This window comes from Bufo gargarizans, chromosome 2 (genome assembly GCF_014858855.1).
Source record: "Bufo gargarizans isolate SCDJY-AF-19 chromosome 2, ASM1485885v1, whole genome shotgun sequence".
NCBI lineage: Eukaryota > Metazoa > Chordata > Amphibia > Anura > Bufonidae > Bufo > Bufo gargarizans.
In genome coordinates, this window is record NC_058081.1 from 277,230,973 (window position 1) to 277,251,958 (window position 20,986).

General features: G+C 45.8%; 1 protein-coding gene across 5 annotated transcripts in view; it reads right to left on the minus strand.

Annotated features, from left to right (window-relative positions):
* The window catches only part of MDFIC (MyoD family inhibitor domain containing), a 132,285-nt gene that overhangs the window by 97,775 nt on the left and 13,524 nt on the right, over window positions 1-20,986 (minus strand). For all 5 annotated transcript variants that reach the window (XR_006387835.1, XM_044280303.1, XM_044280301.1 and 2 more), the window contains exon 2: window positions 6,472-6,623. Coding sequence is in view for 4 of the 5 variants with exons in the window: in XM_044280303.1 (XP_044136238.1) it covers window positions 6,472-6,565 (94 nt within the window). In the remaining variant the exon portion in view is untranslated. The remainder of the gene's footprint in view (window positions 1-6,471; window positions 6,624-20,986) is intronic.

A 20,986-nucleotide genomic window follows, 5' to 3' on the forward strand; every position in this document is an offset into this window, starting at 1 on the left:
TCAATCCGTTGCACAGTTTTTTTTGGTTTTGTTTTTTGTACTTTTATCCTTATGCTAATTAACAGTTTGGCGCCATGGGGGCAGCCCTAGCCCCTCAGAGCACCACTTCACCACAGACTTTCACCTTTAAACACTCCCTTCCTCCCAATGAGTCACATCCTCACTGTCCTCCTGCCTGGTCATGAAATCTCATGCATGTGCCTTCGAGAGTTCAGTCATTCGGCTGTCCCCACTAATGAGATCCGAACTGTGCACGCGCCAATTGAAGTCTCAACTACGCGAGTGATTGTCAATTAATTTTATGTGGATATCCGTGCGGAATCAAAGCCGAAATCTGTGATAACCATGACATGGGTGAATGAATCCTAAAGATGGTTTAAAATATGCATATCTTAAAAGAGAACACATTCCAAAAAAATGGAGAAGCACAAAGTAATTTATTCTATATCAAAATTCAGAACTAGAGCCAAACATCACAAAACTCTTGTGAGTCGCCATCTAAGCAGCGTAATAACAAACATCTTGCCGAAATCTAAAACTGAGGCCTTGTGCAAGTTCCCAAATCTGAGCCGTTAACAAAACAGAACTCTGAAGACCAGCCTGACAAGAAGCCCAGTAAATAAATAATGAAATGAACTTTTGTTCAGAAAATGCCCTAATGTTTCAGGGAAAGATACACTTGAAATGCACGACCATTTCCTGTACACATCTGGCATTTCAGCTTTATAATCAGTGACTGGGAAGCCAAAGACATTAACTCATGACTTCACACTGTACCGGAGACCTGCCAGAGGGGCCTTCCAAACCGAAGGGGCTAAGCTGCAACCGTAAGCCTGACTGCTCTGACAGCAAATCCACAAAGCTGCAGGCAGGACGTTCACAGAACATGTGTAAAGCTACAGTCTAATCGCTATCCTCTGTCCAGGGATCACCGACCTCTTCCAATATCTTCTTCCTAGAAGACCATGCACTGTTTTATGTGGGCCTCTGATGCTGAGGAGCAGTTAATGCTAAGGGTAAAAAATCTGTTCTGTGCATATTTTTTTTTGGGGGGATAGCCAGACACGACTGCTTTATATCTACTGCACTATAGTGCACGGGCCTGGCATCTATAGACCTAGTTGGCAGCGTTTTTCTGTCAAGCGCTATTTTATATCCAGCATGACAACTGAAGCCCTGGATGAATACAAACAATCCAATATGGGATCACTTCTAGCTTCATGTTCCCCTCAGCCTTTTCTATACCAAACGGGAGGGAAACTTAGCAATACATGAGGAGGGTCTTACGATGGCGCTGTAGCGAATGGCCCTAAATTTTGACATGGGCAAGACCTCATTCATGTGAGACAGCTGGGCCACACTTTCTCCTTACTGCTTAAGGCTTTAATCCATCACATCTCAAAAATTTCAAACAATGCTGCCCAAATGACTCCAGACATTAAAGGGGTTAAATATGAACAATATTCAGTTTCTCCTGTCCAACCAGCAGAGGCACTATGGGTCAATTAAAAGGTCAAAAGAAGAAGTCATAAGGAGTCATTTCTGGATGCTAAAACAATGACCAATTCACTGCTACCCAGGGGCTGGTCAGACCCCTCCTTGCATCTCCTATGTGTATCTGAAAGTGGAGATTTTCTCTCAGGCCAGAAACCACAGAATACGGATCCGCATATACAGTTTTATTACAGATCATATTACATCTGTATGCCATCAGTGTTGTGTTAGGCTACATGCACACGACCGTTCAGTTTTTGCGAATCTGCAAAAAACGGAAGCCGCTCTTGTGCCTTCCGCAATTTGTGGAAAGGAACGGGCAGCCCATTGTAGAAATGCCTATTCTTGTCCGCAAAACGGACAAGAATAGGACATGTTATATTTTTTAGGCGGGGCCACGGAATGGAGCAACGGATGCGGACAGCACACGGAGTGCTGTCCGCATCTTTTGCAGCCCCACTGAAGTGAATGGGTCCGCACCCGAGCCGCAAAAACTGCGGCTTGGATGTGGACCAGAACTACGGTCGTGTGCATGAGGCCTTACTCAGGATATGTCCACACAGGCCTGAAAGCTGCAGATTTGCATGCGGGAAATGGGTGACATTTTAAGAATTCTCATTTACAGCAAAATCTGCAACAAATTTACATGTAAATCAGGTGGATTTTGCGACAGATCTGTTGTGGATTTTTCCTACCAATTACATCCTGTGTGGACGTAACCTCAAGCTCTCTTCTAGGGAGTAAACGGAAACAATCCCTTTGAAATAATAATGCAATACTCGTGATACATTGACACAATGGGGGAGATTAATCAAAACTGGTGTAAAGGAAAACTGGTTTAACTGCCCATAGCAACCAATCAGATTCTACCTTTCATTTTTCACAGCTTCTGTGGAATCTGATTGGTTACTATGGGCAACTAACCAGTTTTCCTTTACGCCAATATGTCTAATGTACGGATGCATTGTGAACATTCATCATAGACTAAATCAATGTCAAAGTCTAGCTTAAAGTGGTATTCCCATCAGAGACAATGGGGGCCACCTCTAGGACCCGCATCTATAATGAGAACAGAGAGGGCAGAATTCGGTCTGGAGGACCCCGGGTTTCCCAGGGTCCAGCCACCACGAAGTGCTGCTCCCCACTGCCTCCCTACAAGTGAATGGGAGCGTACTGCGCATGGGCGGCCCCCACTCCCATTCATTTCTATGGGGCCGACGGAAATAGCCGAGCCAGCGCTTGGTTTGTGTTCTTGTGCCATAGTTATGAAATTGGCGCACAGTAAAAATAAATTTGACCCTATTGCAATGTGGTTTCAGACAGTCACCTGACATGGAAATGCAACTTTTTTTGCAATATTTGTAAAACTCAAAAGCGATAAATCAGGCAGAAAAATGACTTACGGTACCAAGCGAAATTCATCTAAAACAACTCCTCTTTTAAATGTGGCAAAGTGTGGCACAAGAGGTTAAGAGTCACGGTATTTAGCGTGATAACTTGTGTGAGACAAAAGCTAGGGCACATTTACGCCACAAAAGAGGTGCACAGAAATTGCTAATTTACATCACCTCAGCATGGCTAGCGATATGGTGCTGTGGAAACTGTGGATGAATGTAGGGAAAAGCATGCAATGCCTACGGGACATGGACATACTGCAGTAAACCACAACTTCTACATGGTGACATGCAAACGTCATGCTGGGACAGCCTGCTGAAACAGAGTCATTGAAAGGACAAGCTAACTGTTCAGACGTAAATCAGCAGGACGGAGAAAGAACCATTGTGAGCATTAGGTGTGATAGCATCAGCACAGCGGCCGCTTGTCACAACAGCTTCCACACAAAGGTACTGCGCATACACATCAAACATGAAAGTCAGGACTAACTGCATTCCGCTGGAAAATAATGAAATACTGTAGTTACTGAAGTTGTAAGCACCTGTCAGTCACAGCGGAACATCGAAAGTGTACACAGTGAAGCAGGGAGCTTAGAGGGGTATCTACAGCTAAGGCATTTATAGCATATCCACACAACAGATGTGGACCCATCACTAGGAACCACTCTCATGTGAAGAACAAGGGTCCTCTGGCCCATCTGGTCAGGTAGTCACCTCACACTTAGCTCTCTCAGAAATGAATGCAGAGAAGGGCAATTATGCACTGCCACTTTTCCATTCTTTCTCCCCCTAGATGTAGCATCTGACATAAAGTAGGAAACCCTAAAGACAGACACACGAGTGACTTCAATGCGATAAACTCGCAGCGTGTGTCAGTGTGAGGTCCCGTTCTGCCTCCTGCTCTTCTGACAGGATTGCATAGCTTTAGAGCTCATGCACACGAATGTGTGCCGGCCGTGCCCATATTGCGGCCCGCAAAGAGCGAATCCGCAATAAACTGGTACTGGCCATTTGCACCCCACATCACGGATGCGGACCTATTCACTTGTCCCATACACTCAGTCCTAATTCACACTTCAGTGATTTGGTGAGTGATTTCCATCAGTGATTGTGAGCCAAAACCATTTGTGGATCAAAAAACACAGAACAGGTGCATATCTTTCCCCTATACCTTATCTCTGTGTAGCTCCAATCCTGGTTTTGGCTCACAATCACTGATGGAAATCACTGACTGGTTTTGGCTCAGTTAAATGAAGGGTGAACTAGGCGTAAGGCCACTTTCAGACGAGCGTGTTGTACACTCCAGACTCGGAGCATGAGTAAAAGGGTCCATTCACACGTCCGCAAAAGGGTCCGCACCTGTTCCAGAATTTTGCAGGACAGGTGCGAACCCATTCATTCTCTATGGGCCCGGACGTGAAGCAGAGAGCACACTATGTGCTCTCCACTTCCGCATTTGCGGAGCGCGGCCCCGAACTTCCGGTCTGCAGCTCCGCAAGAGATAGAACATGTCCTATTCTTGTCCGCAGCTGCGGACAAGAATAGGCAGTTCTATAGTGGGTGCCGGCCGGGTGTGTTGCGGATCCGCAATTTGCAGGTTCGCAACACACCACGGACATGTGAATGGACCCTAAGACAGCTCCTGTCCTGAACTCCAAGCACTGCCGGGGTCGCATAGCATTATATTGATTTATGATGTTATGTAACCCTTAGAGGTCTGGAATGTACTGGATAAGGGCTCGTTCACACGACCGTATGAAGCCTGTGCTGTGGACCGCGCACCAACCGTGGCCCAGCCGCATGGGGATCGTGGACTCATTCACTTGAATGGGTCCGCAATCCCTCCGTTCTACAAAAAGATAGAGCATGTTCTATCTTTTTGCAGTGCGGAGGCATGGAACGGAACCCCAGAAAGCACTCTGTACTCTTTCCGTAGTGTTCCGTTCTTCCGTTCTGCATCTCCGGATTTGCGGACCCATAGAAGTGAATAGGTCCGCATCAGTGATGCGGAATGCACACGGAACGGTGCCCGTGTATTGCGGATCCGCAAATGCGTTTCGCAACACGGCAACGGGCAGCACACGTTCGTGTGAACGAGCCCTAACACTGACATAATGTTGTTAGTGTCATACAATACATTCCCGAACTGTATCAATATAATGCTATGCGACCCCGGCAGCGCTTGGAGTTCAGGACGGGAGCTGTCTTATACTGGCGCTCTGAGTCTGGAGTGTACAACTCGTTCGTCTGAAAGCGGCCAAAGGCCTCTTTCACATGATCGTGACGGACTGGCTCCGGATGCATTCAGGGTGCGTTCATTTTGCAAGCCAGTTCATTCAGTTTTGTCTGCGATTGCGTTCAGTTGTTCAGTTTTTTCCGCTCGGGTGCAATGCGTTTTGATGCGTTTTTCATGCGCATGCTAAAAAACTGAAGGTTTACATCTCTTAGCAACCATCAGTGAAAAACGCATTGTATCCGTACTTGCTTGCGTTTTTCACTGAAGCCCCATTCACTTTTATGGGGCCAGGGCTGCGTGAAATATAGAATATAGAACATGCTGCGTTTTTCACGCAATGCAGAACCGATGCGTGAAAAAAAATGTACACAGACCCATTGAAATGAATGGGTCAGGATTCAGTGTGGGTGCTATGCCTTCGCATTGCACCCGCACGCAAAACTCGCTCGTGTGAAAGGGGCCTAAATATTACCATACCCATGACAGAGGGATGTGTCACTGAAAACTCTGACAATTTGCAATCAGTCAGGAACTGTTGTGATATGCCCTCATGAAAGGTCAAATAGTCAGACCCAGTTGTCATTTTAGGGCTTATGCACACGACCGTTGCTTTTGTCCGCATCCGAAGTGCATTTTTTGCGTATCAGATGAGGACAGCACAGCTTGTGCTGTCAGCATCCATATGTCCATTCTGTGGCACCCATTTAATGAACAAGGATAGGACAGTTCTAGTATGGGCTGGATGTTCCGTTCCGCAAAATGCACACGACCGGTATCCATGTTTTATGGATCCACAATTTGTGGACTGCAAAAACGGCTGCGGCCGTGTGCATCGGCCCTTATCCATACATTTCCAGGAGGAGTAACAGAGTAATGACTTAACGCAGAGTTCATAGTAAAGGTGTAGAGGGGGATTTACAAAGTGATCTAGCCACCCTTTTCTATACTTGGTTGCTATTGGAAATTTTGTTTCATTCCATACTACATGATGGTGACGAGGAGCTAACAATTACACCCCTGCAATACAGCTACTTTGTGTCTGCTGAGAAGAACACTTATTCCCTTACATATTTTACTTATATATTTTAGGGTTAATTGTATATGAAATTCAAGTAAGTGCACAAAGTAAGGGGTAGTTCAAGTCCGTTCTTCTTATCTGTCAGAAAAAAAAGGATCCTGTGCATCAGTTATGAACATTTGGCATTCGTTCGAGCCATTTCCATCAGAGATCCCTTATTTCCTTTTTTTTTCAGTTCTTTTGACAGATCAGAATAACATACAAATAAAGGTGATGTGAACTCCCCCTAAGGAAGAACAGGCCAGCATATAAATGTTTGAGAGAATTACCCAAGGGAAGGGAGATCAGCAGGCTCTCTTTAGCTGAAGTATCTTGTTCAGGCCCTGTAGGCCCTGGAGAAAAAGGTTCTTTCGCTTGGGACATCTGCCAGGTCTCTCCGCAGGAAACACAAATGTAACCAAAGACAAGTCTGTAGGAAGCACTGCAAGAGAAAACAAAAAACACAAAAAAACACATGACTGAATGCTGACTAACTCAATACATTGAGAAATCAAACATCCAAATAAAGCGTGCCAAGCAGGACTGTAATGTTTCAGGCCACCTACTATCTGTAAGGCCAAGTTCCCACAAGATGCTTTTACTAGTGATTTTCAGTTTGGTTAAAACAATAAAAGTTTGGTTTAATCATCTGGTTTAGAGGAAATGTATTTTTATTACTAATTAAAAGCAGATAATGCAACATATTTTTCATTTCTGCATTTCCTGGTTGCTGATTATTTTCATTCATGTTATGTAAAAAGGTTTTCCCATAAAAAGTATCACTATGCAATGAATAGGGCATTTCAAATGAAGTATTACAATACACAAGCAATGCAATTAAAATATTTTTAGTTTTTTTTATGTACATTAAATTTTTCCCTCTGGTAGCGCCCCCTGCTGTTTATCCTTCTGGTCCACCTTCTCCAGCATTCAGGGGTGGACTGACATGCTCAGTACCTTCCCCTCCCTCCCTTCAGTGCTGGGGTAGAGATCTCATAGTGAAGCGGCCCAGACTACTTTCATTTATTCACCCTGCTTCTAAATACATACAGACATCCCAACCTGCAAAAACTCATTTCAGGGAGGTGCACTTCTCATTCCCTGGAGGTTTTCTTTTTTTTTTTCTTTCACAAACTTTTTATTACATTTTCCAAACATGCAGTATCTGCACACTTTGCTCTATGGTGTGGAGGACTGATTAAAGGGATTCTGTCACCACCTATAAGCCCTGTGAGCTAAACATATGCTCATGTCCAGGGTAGCATTCTGATTTCTAAGGTGGCCTTATAAAAGCTATTTGTGGCTTTATTCTGCGGAAAAACAGGTTTTACTAACCTGTCAATCATTGAATTAAGGTGCCCAAGCAGGGGAGATCTGTGGATACATGGTGCCTGGCCGCACGCATCGCCGTTCGTGCCCAGCGCCGCCTTCTACTCCTCAGTGCCGCGTCTCCCTCCCACCCCCTCCTCCCGATTTGAGATCCCGCGCGTGCGCACAGGCTCAGCCTGATGCACCGTTGCGGACTGCTGGAGTCGGCTTCTTCTTGCACTGTGCGCACGCGCTGAGAAGGGGGACACTGCTACAGGTTGCCGGAAAGGTTTTCTGCGAGTAAATCTTTCCGGGATATATTATTTCACATGCGGGCGTCAGGGAGCCGCTATCTAATAGCGGGAGACTCTCTGAACTAGGGCTGCAGTAAACGATTATTTTAGAAATCGAGTATTCTAATAAGAAAAAATGAATTAATAGACTGTTATATAAAAACTCACCAGACCCCCTGCCATCAGTCCCCAACGCCCTTCGTTCTCCCCCAGTGCCATCAGCTCTCTCCCCTTGTGCCATCAGCTCAGCAGGGATAGTGCACACAGTGATGTCACAGTGCAGGGATAGTGCGCTCGGTGATGTCACAGTGCAGGGATAGTGCGCTCGGTGATGTCACAGTGCAGGGATAGTGCGCTCGGTGATGTCACAGTGCAGGGATAGTGCGCTCGGTGATGTCACAGTGCAGGGATAGTGCGCACGGTGATGTCACAGTGCAGGGATAGTGTGCACGGTGATGTCACAGTGCAGGGATAGTGCGCACGGTGATGTCACAGTGCAGGGATAGTGCGCACGGTGATGTCACAGTGCAGGGATAGTGCGCACGGTGATGTCACAGTGCAGGGATAGTGCGCACAGTGATGTCACAGTGCAGGGATAGTGCGCACAGTGATGTCACAGTGCAGGGATAGTGCGCACAGTGATGTCACAGTGCAGGGATAGTGCGCACAGTGATGTCACAGTGCAGGGATAGTGCGCACAGTGATGTCACAGTGCAGGGATAGTGCGCACAGTGATGTCATGGTGAAGGGATATGGTGAAGGGATATACCCACATCAGAAACTAAAAGGAAACAAAACCCAAACCACGCTGAACCAGCCACTAACGACAGGGGGTGCTCTAACACCCTATGCTGCCAATCATCAGCCCCTCTAAACAAGGCCAGTGAGCACTACTACCCCCATCATCCTCTGGCCATTCCGGCACAGGTGACACAGCTCTAACTAGAAGTCCATGCTCCACCACTAGGTGGTAAACGTGTTATCATAGGGGTTCTCCGTGCTGGGACACACATGGCGAGCACTAATCACACAGTGCCCTTCCACACATGCAGCCACTTACCAGCCTTCCACCGATAACCAGCAGCCAGCAGTTCTGATCTGTACCGCCACTCGCGCCCCGCCTCCTCCGCTGCCAGCCACTCAGCACACAGCGTCGGGTCATAGTGCGCGCTTACGTGCACTATGACCTGACGATGTGTCAGGATCCAGTACAGCGCGTTGCGGGCCGGCGGGTGACCACGGAGCGGTGAGCAATAGCAAGCGCTTCACTCCCGCTCCATGGTCACATGACACAAACGAATCCTCGATGCAAAAAATTTGCATCGAAGATTATTTTGTGTCGAATTACTCGATTAAATCGAGTAATCGTTTCAGCCCTACTCTGAACGTCCGGGAGACTTGAGATCCCTGTACATAGAAACAGAGATATATCTCTCCAGCCAATAAAGCTATATGTGAGGGACTATTTTATATGTAGGGGGGAAGGGATTAACAAGAGTTGACTGCAATTCATGCAGCGAGATGCAGGTACTTGATGAGCTGCTGCTCACCCACAGAAAGGGAAGAATATCTTCCAGATGAGCAAAAATAAATGTACATTTGTGGGATAACACTTTAAACAGCATTTACAGATACAAATTATAAGGCCTTGTTTTTCTCGGCCTCCGTTCCGTTTTTTTGCGGATAGGATGGGGACCCATTTATTTCAATGGGTCAGCAAAAAAATGCTGATAGTTCATCCGTTTGTGTTCCGCATCCGTTGTCCGTGTTTCCATTCAGAAAAAAAAATAGTGCATGTCCTACTTTTTTCACATTTGCGGACAATTTGCGGACGCAAAAAACAACTGTCGTGTGCATGAGGCCTTAGCCACATGGGCCATACTGACATGTATGCTGGAGGTGCTCATTGAGCATGCTGTGACCTGTGCGAAGATCATTGTGCTGGTAGGGGGAGAATATAATCAGCGTATAAAATAACACACAAATCACCATTTCACATAAAAATTTGATTTAACCAATATTATTTTCTAAAGACACATTCCCATTAATTGTGAGGATTTACAGTACGTGTTTATTTAGATACCTGATGAAGAGACCCAGGAGGAGATTTTTGTATCCCTATGTCAGTTTTCTGGTGAAAAAAAAAAACACTGGGGGAGATATATCAAACTGGAGTAAAGTAGAACTGGCTTAGTTGCCCATAGCAACCAATCAGATTCCACCTTTCATTTTTCACAGCTCCTTTGGAAAATGAAAGGTGGAATCTGATTGGTTACTACGGGCAACTAAGCCAGTTCTACTTTACAGCAGTTTGATTAATCTCCCCCGCTGTGTTTGTGACTTTTTAAACACTATTGTAAAAACATTTTGTCGCAAGTAGCCTCTCTGCACTGCCCTTGCCACTTTTCCAGAAAGGTGGAAAGAGGAAAGGGGGCATGGTCACATTTTATCTTCTTTTAAACCAAAAAGAAAGACAGAAATCTAGCATCATGGCAGCTCCAGGCTGTTACTTTATTTCTTGCACTGATAAAAAAAAAAGGGTGCCGCCACACGGTCAGGTATCTGTATGCAGTTCTGGAATCCAAAATCAGGAGTGGAACATAAAATGAGAGAAAGTATAAAGGACAGATATAACTTTCCCTCTATTTTGAATTCACTCCTGGTTTTGGATTGTGCTTCCACATGTTCAGGCTTTTTGATGCAGTATTTGAAGCCCAAATCAGCTGTGGATCATAACTGGACAGTAGGCATTAACCACCTCCCGACCGCTGTACGCACCGATGCGTCCGGGAGGTGGTTGATTAGTTCCTCCTGGATGCATCGGCGCGTCCTCTCGCGAGACGCGAGATTACGTCACAGCCGGCCCGCGCATGCGCATCGCGGGCCGGCATTTCACTGCAGAGTATTTCGTCAGCAGCCTGCCGGCCACGATCATTGGCTGGCAGGCTGCTGATTTTCAAAAAAACCAATCAGCAGCCATTTAACCCCACATATTAGTAAATATGATGGGGTTATATGGCTGCTGTGCTCCTCTGCTCCTTCTTTTGGTCGGTTGGTTCCAGCAGAGGAGCAGAGGAGCACATCATTACTGTGAGTACCCACCACACCACATTTAGCCCCCAGATCACCCCAATTAACCCTTTGATCACCCCTTTTATCCCCCCTGTCAATCACTAGTGAAAGGAAAAAAGTGATCAGTGCAAACTGTCACTTTTTTTTTTCACTGGTATTGACCGTTAGGTTTCAGTATAGTTTAGGCCCCTTGGTTAGGTAGTTTAGGGATCGGTTAGCGCCCAGCCCACCGCACCGCAGTCCGTTATTCGCTGATTAGCGTATCGCTAATCAGCATTTGTACTTTTATAGTATCTGGAAGTGATCAAAACTGATCACGGTCAGATCTATAATTGTACTAGTGTCACTTTAGTTCGCCCTCCACCCAAAACGCAGTGTTTGCCCGATCAGGCCTGATCGGTCGCCCACACGTGCGTACACCCACGCCCGCCCCACCGCAGTGACAAAAAAAATATTTTTTTTTTGATCGCTGCACATTCACTTTACACGCACTGCGGCGATAAAAAAATCAGTTTTGATATTTTTTATCAACCGCAGCAGCCTCCGGTACTTCGCTAGCCTCCCATTTGTAAGACAGGCTTGCTTTTTTTTTCTTGGGTAGTCGCAGGGAATACCCCGAAATTTAGTTGCCCACATGTCTAACAGGGGGTATTCTTCTGAAGAGGCCTACAGGCTTCTGACCCAGTCGGATGAGGAGTGGGAACCCTCATCTGATGAATCCAGCGGGTCAGAATACGAACCTGTAGAAAGCAGTGGCTCTCTGACCCAAAGTTCGGACGAGGAGGCTGAGGTCCCTGATAGCACCAGGCGTACCCGGCCCCGTGTCGCTAGACCGCAGGTTGCGCAGGATCCGCTTCAAGAGCAGCAGAGTGGGGCTGGTGCTGTCGGATTACGTGGTGAGGCATACACCAGCAGCCCAGCCCTTCCCTGGACCTAGTACCAGCACTGCCGTACAACCTGGTGAAGTAGCGAGCACCAGAAGGGCAGTTGAAGCTGGTACGGTGGCACGTGCAGTAGTGACCCCGTCGCAGCCACCACAAAGACGTGCCCGTAGAGCCCCTAGAATCCCAGAGGTGCTGGCAAACCCTGATTGGCAGTCCCCAACTTCAGCCGCACCCGTAGTTTTCCCTTTCACCGCCCAGTCTGGAGTTCGGGTTGAGACAGCTCAGATCGATTCGGCCCTGGGATTTTTTGAGCTGTTCTTGACTGCGGAGCTTTTAGACTTAGTCGTGGCAGAGACAAACAGGTATGCCACACAATTTATCACCGCTAACCCGGAAAGCTTTTATGCCCAGCCTTTCCGGTGGAAACCAGTCCAAGTTTCCGAATTTAAAACTTTTCTGGGCCTCCTCCTCAACATGGGCCTGACAAAAAAGCATGAATTGAGGTCATATTGGTCCACGAACCCGATTCATCACATGCCCATGTTCTCTGCTGCTATGTCCAGGACACAATTTGAGGTCATCCTGCGTTTCCTGCACTTTAGCGACAACACCGCCTCCCGTCCCAGGGGCCACCCTGCTTTTGACCGGCTCCACAAAATTCGGCCCCTCATAGACCATTTCAACCAGAAATTTGCAGATTTGTATACCCCTGAGCAAAACATCTGCATAGACGAGTCCCTGATACATTTTACCGGGCGCCTTGGCTTCAAACAATACATCCCAAGCAAGCGCGCCCGGTATGGGGTCAAATTGTATAAGCTCTGTGAAAGGGCCACAGGCTATACCCACAAATTTCGGGTCTATGAGGGAAAAGATCAGACCCTGGAGCCGGTCGGTTGCCCTGACTACCTGGGGAGCAGTGGGAAGACAGTTTGGGACTTGGTGTCACCCTTATTCGGCAAGGGGTACCATCTTTATGTGGACAATTTCTACACAAGTGTGGCCCTCTTTAGGCATTTGTTTCTAGAACGGATTGGCGCCTGTGGTACCGCGCGAACTAGTCGCGCGGGCTTCCCCCAACGGCTCGTTAGCACCCGTCTTGCAAGGGGGCAGAGGGCCGCACTGTGTAACGAAGAACTGCTCGCGGTGAAATGGAGAGACAAGCGTGACGTTTACATGCTCTCCTCCATTCACGCAGACACGACAATACAAATTGAGCGAGCAACCCGTGTCATTGAAAAGCCCCTCTCAGTCCACGACTATAACCTCCACATGGGAGGGGTCGACTTCAATGACCAGATCCGTATTTAGTTTCCCGACGCACCAGACGCTGGTATAAGAAGGTGTCTGTATATTTAATTCAATTGGCTCTGTACAATAGTTTTGTTCTCTACAGTAAGGCTGGGAGAACTGGATCCTTCCTCAAATTTCAGGAAGAGATCATCGCGAACCTCCTGTATCCAGGAGGTTCCGTGGCCCCATCCACCAGTGTAGTTAGCCGTCTACACGAGCGACACTTCCCCAGTGTCGTTGCTGGTACCTCAAACCGACCGCCACCCCGAAAAAAATGTCGTGTCTGCAGCAGGAGTGGAATAAGGCGTGACACCCGCTATTTCTGTCCTGACTGTCCCGACCACCCTGCCCTATGCTTAGGGGAGTGTTTCCGAAAGTACCACACACAGGTACACCTAGCATAGGGATCACATCTCACCAGGATAGGCACACAGGGCTATTAGGGCCCATTCACTCACAGCTGCTGCAAACGTCTCCTTTCACATGGGACAAAGTGCATAACGCACTTCGCCACATCTTTGGGCGATTTGCGCTTTGCACATTGACCCATGGGGAAGGAGAGGTTTGTTCTATAAAGGTAAAAAAAAAAAAAAAAAAAAACAGGTAAGCAAACAGGTTAATGTTTAGTTCCAAAAGTTAAAGTTACATGTTCTGTTCCAAAGTTTATAAAATTATTGCGTTGTGGCCTGGTTTTTTCTTTTTTTTTTTTTTTTTTTTTGTCTTTTTACCTTCCAGGTGGACCAACCGATCTACTAGCTGCAGCACCGATGTGCATTCTGACAGAAGCATTGCGCTGCTTTTCAGATTACACGCAAGTCGGTGTATGCGGCGCTGCAAGACGGGATTTTCTCCTCTGCAGTGACAGATACGTTTGCCGAGGCATACGAGCTGAGGAGGAGGCGGCGTTCCTATGCTTTGGCAAGCACTTTGTATATATATATATATATATATATATATATAAAAAAAAAATCCCGGCAATGATTTATTCATCCACATCGATTGATGCGAATGGAGAAATCTGGTTTGCCAGGGCATACGAGCTAAGTGGGTATGGATGTAGGGCGGAGCTCCTATGTCCTGGCAGACGCCTTTCCCCTCCATTTTTTTTTTTTGGCAGAGATTTTTTCATCCACATTGATCGATGCGAATGAAGAAATCTGTGCCGTTCATTTTTTTCTTTCAGCCCAGAGGCTGAACGGAAAAAAAAATCTCATTACCTGTATGCTCAATATAAGGAGAATAGCAGAAACTCCTAATGCTGGCCATACATGTAATGATTGCGGAGACCCTCAAATGCCAGGGCAGTACAAACACCCCACAACTGACCCCATTTTGGAAAGAAGACACCCCAAAGTATTTGCTGAGGGGCATATTGAGTCCATGAAAGATTGAAATTTTTGTCCTAAGTTAGCGGAAAGTGAGACTTTGTGAGAAAAAACAAAAAAAAATCAATTTCCGCTAACTTATGCGAAAAAAAAAAAATTCTATGAACTTGCCAGGCCCCTCATTGGATACCTTGGGGTGTCTTCTTTCCAAAGTGGGGTCACATGTGGGGTATTTATACTGCCCTGGCTTTTTAGGGGCCCTAAAGCGTGAGAAGAAGTCTGGGATCCAAATGTCTAAAAATGCCCTCCTAAAAGGAATTTGGGCACCTTTGCGCATCTAGGCTGCAAAAAAGTGTGACACATCTGGTATCGCCGTACTCAGAAGAAGTTGGGGAATGTGTTTTGGGGTGTCATTTTACGTATACCCATGCTGGGTGAGATAAATATCTTGGTCAAATGCCAACTTTGTATAAAAAAATGGGAAAAGTTGTCTTTTGCCAACATATTTCTCTCACCCAGCATGGGTATATGTAAAATGGCACCCCAAAACACATTCCCCAACTTCTCCTGAGTACGGCGATACCAGATGTGTGACACTTTTTTGATGCCAAGGTGGGCAAAGGGGCACATATTCCAAAGTGCACCTTTCGGATTTTGCAGGCCATTTTTTACACATTTTGATTGCAAAGTACTTCTCACACATATGGGCCCCTAAATTGCCAGGGCAGTATAACTACCCCACAAGTGACCCCATTTTGGAAAGAAGACACCCCAAGGTGTTCTGTGAGGGGCACGGCAAGTTCCTAGAATTTTTTATTTTTTGTCGCAAGTTAGTGGAATATGAGACTTTGTAAGAAAAAAAAAAAAACACATCATCATTTTCCGCTAACTTGTGACAAAAAAAAATAATTCTAGGAACTCGCAGTGCCCCTCACGGAATACCTTAGGGTGTCTTCTTTCCAAAATGGGGTCACTTGTGGCGTAGTTATACTGCCCTGGCAATTTAGGGGCCCAAATGTGTGAGAAGTACCTTGCAATCAAAATGTGTAAAAAATGCCCTGCAAAATCCGAAAGGTGCACTTTGGAATATGTGCCCCTTTGCCCACCTTGGCAGCAAAAAAGTGTGACACATCTGGTATCGCCGTACTCAGGAGAAGTTGGGGAATGTGTTTTGGGGTGTCATTTTACATATACCCATGCTGGGTGAGAAAAATATCTTGGTCAAATGCCAACTTTGTATAAAAAAATTGGAAAAGTTGTCTTTTGCCAAGATATTTCTCTCACCCAGCATGGGTATATGTAAAATGACACCCCAAAACACATTCCCCAACTTCTCCTGAGTACGGCGATACCACATGTGTGACACTTTTTTGCTGCCAAGGTGGGCAAAGGGGCGCATATTCCAAAGTGCACCTTTCGGATTTCACCGGTCATTTCTTACACATTTTGATTGCAAAGTTCTTCTCACACATTTGGGCCCCTAAATTGCCAGGGCAGTATAACTACCCCACAAGTGACCCCATTTTGGAAAGAAGACACCCCAAGGTATTCTGTGAGGGGCATGGCGAGTTCCTAGAATTTTTTATTTTTTGTCGCAAGTTAGTGGAATATGAGACTTTGTAAGAAAAGAAAAATAATAATAAATCATCATCATTTTCCGCTAACTTGTGACAAAAAATAAAAAGTTCTATGAACTCACTATGCCCATCAGCGAATACCTTAGGGTGTCTACTTTCCAAAATGGGGTCATTTGTGGGGTAGTTATACTGTTTGGGCATTGTAGAACCTCAGGAAACATGACAGGTGCTCAGAAAATCAGAGCCGTTTCAAAAAGCGGAAATTCACATTTTTGTACCATAGTTTGTAAATGCTATAACTTTTACCCAAACCATTTTTTTTTGCCCAAACATTTTTTTTTTATCAAAGACATGTAGAACTATAAATTTAGCGAAAAATTTATATATGGATGTCGTTTTTTTTGCAAAATTTCACAGCTGAAAGTGAAAAATGTCATTTTTTTGCAAAAAAATCGTTACATTTTGATTAATAACAAAAAAAGTAAAAATGTCAGCAGCAATAAAATACCACCAAATGAAAGCTCCATTAGTGAGAAGAAAAGGAGGTAAAATTCATTTGGGTGGTAAGTTGCATGACCGAGCGATAAACGGTGAAAGGAGTGTAGTGCCGAAGTGTAAAAAGTGGCCTGGTCATGAAGGGGGTTTTACCTAGCGGGGCTGAAGTGGTTAAAGGGGTATTCCCATCTTAGACAATGGGGGCATATCGCTAGGACATGGCCCCATTGTCTGATAGGTCGAGAACGGAGCAGGGAGCGCTGTGGCTGGAGGACCCCAGATTTCCCGGGGTCCGTCCACCACCAAGCGCTAATCCCCGCCTCTCCCATAGAAGTGAATGGGAGTGTGCTGCGCTTGCGCGCCCCATGCTCCCATTCATTTCTATGGGGCAGACGGCAATAGCCGAGCCAGCGCTTGGCTATTTTCGGCGGCCCCATAGAAATGAATGGAGGGCGGCTGCACAGTGCGCTCTCCTTCACTTTCAGGGCTCTGTTCTCGATATAGGTGCGGGTCCCAGCAGTGGGACCCGCACCTATAAGACAATGGGGGCATATTCTCACCCCATTGTCTGAGGTGAGAAAACTCCTTTAAGCTAGGGCTACACGCCGACACTGGTTGCGTGACAGCTGTCACGGCCAGGATCGCCATTTCTATGGGATCACCGCTACTCAGCTATCCTGGCTGCGACAGCTGTCACGCAAACCAGTTTCGCCATGTAGCCCTTGCCTTAAAGGCAGATACAACTTCTCCACTTTTTTCTAGCCACTCCTGGTTTTGGCTTCAAATATGGCATCTAAAAACTTGAATGTGTGTCAGCGCACTAGGGCTACCTGCACAGGAGTGCGGGTAAACACACATAAGATCCGATTATGTACGTTTCTGCAGCATATGCACACCAATATCCGCAAAGAGTGACAGCAGTTTTTGGTGCAGATTTGATGCAGTTTTGCCACAGATCTCATCCTTCCATTGAAAAGGGTGAAATTCGCAGCTAAAACAGAAAACAATTGACATGCTATTTAATTTGAAAACGGCAATAAAGGTCAATTTCTGCAGGAAAAAAATCTGCAAAGTGTACATGAGATTAATGTAATCTGAGACACTTTGCTGGTACTGTGCTACTCTGCAGTTTTTCTGCACAGGAATCCACGTGGAAAAAAACACACATATTCCACGTGTGCAGGTGGCCTAAGAGTACAGCAATGGGGGGCAGATTTTGCCAGATTGCCACGATTTCACCTTAAGCTTTGGAATATCACTGCATAAACTGACAAGCTGTGGATTTATAATCCACCTCGCAGGTCCAGTTCCACTGCAGATATTTTTCTGGTGCACGTGGATGAGAATTTGTAAAATCGATTCCACTTTAATGGTTCTGTAATATGGCAGCAATTCTGCAATATATATGACATGTGTGAACATTCCCTAAGACAATTCATTTAAAGGGGTTGTCCGGGTTCAGAGCTGAACCCGGACATACCCTTTTTTTCACCCAGACAGCCCCCCTGAGGCTAGCATCGGAGCATCTCATGCGCTAAATCGCGCAGGGCACGGGCTCTTTTGTTTTCAATAACACACTGCCGGGCGGTAACTTCTGCCCAGCAGTGTGTTTGGTGACGTCACTGGCTCTGAGGGGCAGGCTTTAGCTCTGCCCTAGCCGTTTTACTGGCTAGGGCAGAGCTAAATCTCGCCCATCAGTGCCGGTGACGTCACCGGGGTTCCTGTCAGCCCCATGGAGAGCCCCGGTACGTCACCGGAACTCCTAAAAATGCCTTTGCCCTGTGCAATTTAGAGCAGGGCAAAAGAGAGCATCGGAGCATGAACTGCTCCAATGCTCATGTCAGGGAGGCTGCTGGGGTGAAAATGGAGGGCTGTCCAGGTTCAGCTCTGAACCCTGGACAACCCCTTTAAATGAACAACGCTTTTAGTTACATTAATGATGTCACACAAATGACCATAGGGGAGACCTTTTTTCAACACCAGTCTTGATGTGCCCTGCTCCTCTGAAGGATGCGCTTAAAGGCTATGTACACCTTTGGGGGCAGTTTTTTTTTTAATTATTATTGCATTGTACTCATTTTCAGAATTCATTTTTTTATTTTTTTTATTGGTATTAAAAATGTTGAGCCCCTATCTCTGTACAGCCTTGAGATTCTTTAGTAACATGTTCTGTATTTTTACTATGTTCCGTCAGGCAGCTCAGCTGATGGCTCCTTATCTCTGACATTATAAACATTCATTATAGCTCAATTCTTATTCTACTGATAAGAATGTGGCTTAAGTGTTTATGATGGTTTGGAAATTTACAGATAAGTGTTATTAGATGACAGCACAAAGTGAAAGCGAAAGTAGGATTCACACAGCTAGATAAACAGTTAACCCTTTATGACAGAATATGTCAGAATATGTTTTAATAAAGACCAATCGAAAAAATTATTTTAAGCCCAAAATGAGTAAAATGAAATCATTAAAAGAAAATTGCCCCCGAAAGTGTACATAGAATTCTATTTATGACAAGGTGCACCCCTTACCATAAATTAAGTGCATCCTCCGCAGTCCCTGCACCTAGAATGAGGTCTATGCCAGCTTTTAGCTGGTGTAGTTTTCAGTCATATTTTACATCAGGAAACTGGTGTAAATGAGTATAAATCTACCAGGGCCAATGGCCTCCCCACATGTACTATGCCCCCACCATGCCTCCTTTTTGGAAAGTGGCCAGAGCAATAAAAAAAATGCCATTTGCGCAAAAAGATTAATGCAAATTACATTTTAAAAAGTCGCAAAACTGGGGTTTACAACTTTTTTATGCCAGTTTTCTCATATATGAGGATAACAAATCTCCCCCCATGTATCTTCTGTTCTCATAAACAAGCCTCTTCAACCTCATGGAAAAGGTGAAGGTATGATCATGGACTCGGACGCCAGTCAATGCCTGTACTGTGTGCAGCAAGTCTACGCTGCTGACCCTGTACTTTCTTAACATTTATGCTAATGAATGCCACAAATAGGGCTAAACTGCTAAGGAGAACCACTTTTGAGGAACTTTGAGCATATAGATAACTGCAACATCAGCGGTTCTGGAAGCTGGTGTGACTGCTACACCCATAAGTTATTCCATAAGTACAGTTCAGCTCTGCTTTTGTGCATTCAAATGCATGGGGACTCCACTATTCAGGGTCCCATGTAAGTCTATCTGGTTTCTACGGTGCATGTATATGCCTCCAATTTCATATGGAGCTTCTTTATGATGGATTCAGGATTGAGGTATGCACCACTGCACTGTTATATCTGCCCCAATATATGCCTGAAAATCATGATACTGTATTTCAGACGGATATGTGGCTGTAATAAGGAAGCGTAAATGAAACCTTACTATGCTCATGTGAAACCGACCAATGTTATGCCTATACAGTGGTCTATGTATGTGCAGCAAACATATATGTCAGTCATTAAGTATACTTAAAGGTAGGGATGTCCCGATAGCATTTTTTTAAGACCGAGTACGAGTACCGATACTTTTATATAAGTACTCACCGATGCCAATTTATATAAGTACTCACCGATACCAATTTATATAAGTACTCACCGATACCAATTATGGTGTGGTAATGTTTTTACAGCAAATTTCTATTTAATTTAGTCATAAGGGAGATTTATCAAACCTTGTACAAAGAAACAGTGGCGCAGTTGCTGATAGCTGGAATTTGGTTGCTATGGACAACTGCTTTACTTTTCCTTTGTACAAGGGTTAATAAATGAATAAATATAAAGAGGGTAATGGGCATATAACAGTGTTTCCCAACCAGCATGCCTCCAGCTGTTGCAAAACTACAACTCCTAGCATGTCCGGGCATGCTGGGAGGTGTAGTTTTGCAACAGCTGGAGGCACACTGGTTGGGAATCACTATTATATGCCCATTCCCCCCAACCTTATTTTATATTCACTGTTTGAACATGAAATGGAGAGAAATTAACAGAGTTTCTCCTCCATTTCATGCACCATACCCACCTGGCCTGCTGCAATCATTCCCATGTGCACCAGAGTACTGGGAGGAAGTGGCTTTAACTTCCTCCCAGTGCTAGGCAACTGCATGGGACTTGGGAGCCGCCGCACAGAAGTCCCGCCCCCACGCCGATCAGCTGGGACACGCTGCCGTCCCCACGCTGATCGGCTGGGAGCGCCGCTGCACAGAAGCCGACACGGGACCCGCCGCCGCAGCCGCCGTCCCCACCGCTGATCATCTGGGACACGCCGCTGCACGGCCATCAGGTATCGGCAACATTTGCATGGGTACAAGTACTTGTGCAAATGTCCGATATCGGTCCCGATACCGATACTGGTATCGGGACATCCCTACTTAAAGGGATATTCCCATTGTAGACATTGGGGGCATATCGCTAGGAAATGCCCACAATGTCTGATAGACGCGGGTCCCACCTCTGGTACTCGCACCTATACTTAGAACAGAGCCTGCATATCCCACTACGCATGCGCAGCCGCCCTATATTCCTTTCTACGGTACTTCCGAAAATAGCCGAGACAGCGAGTGGAACGGTG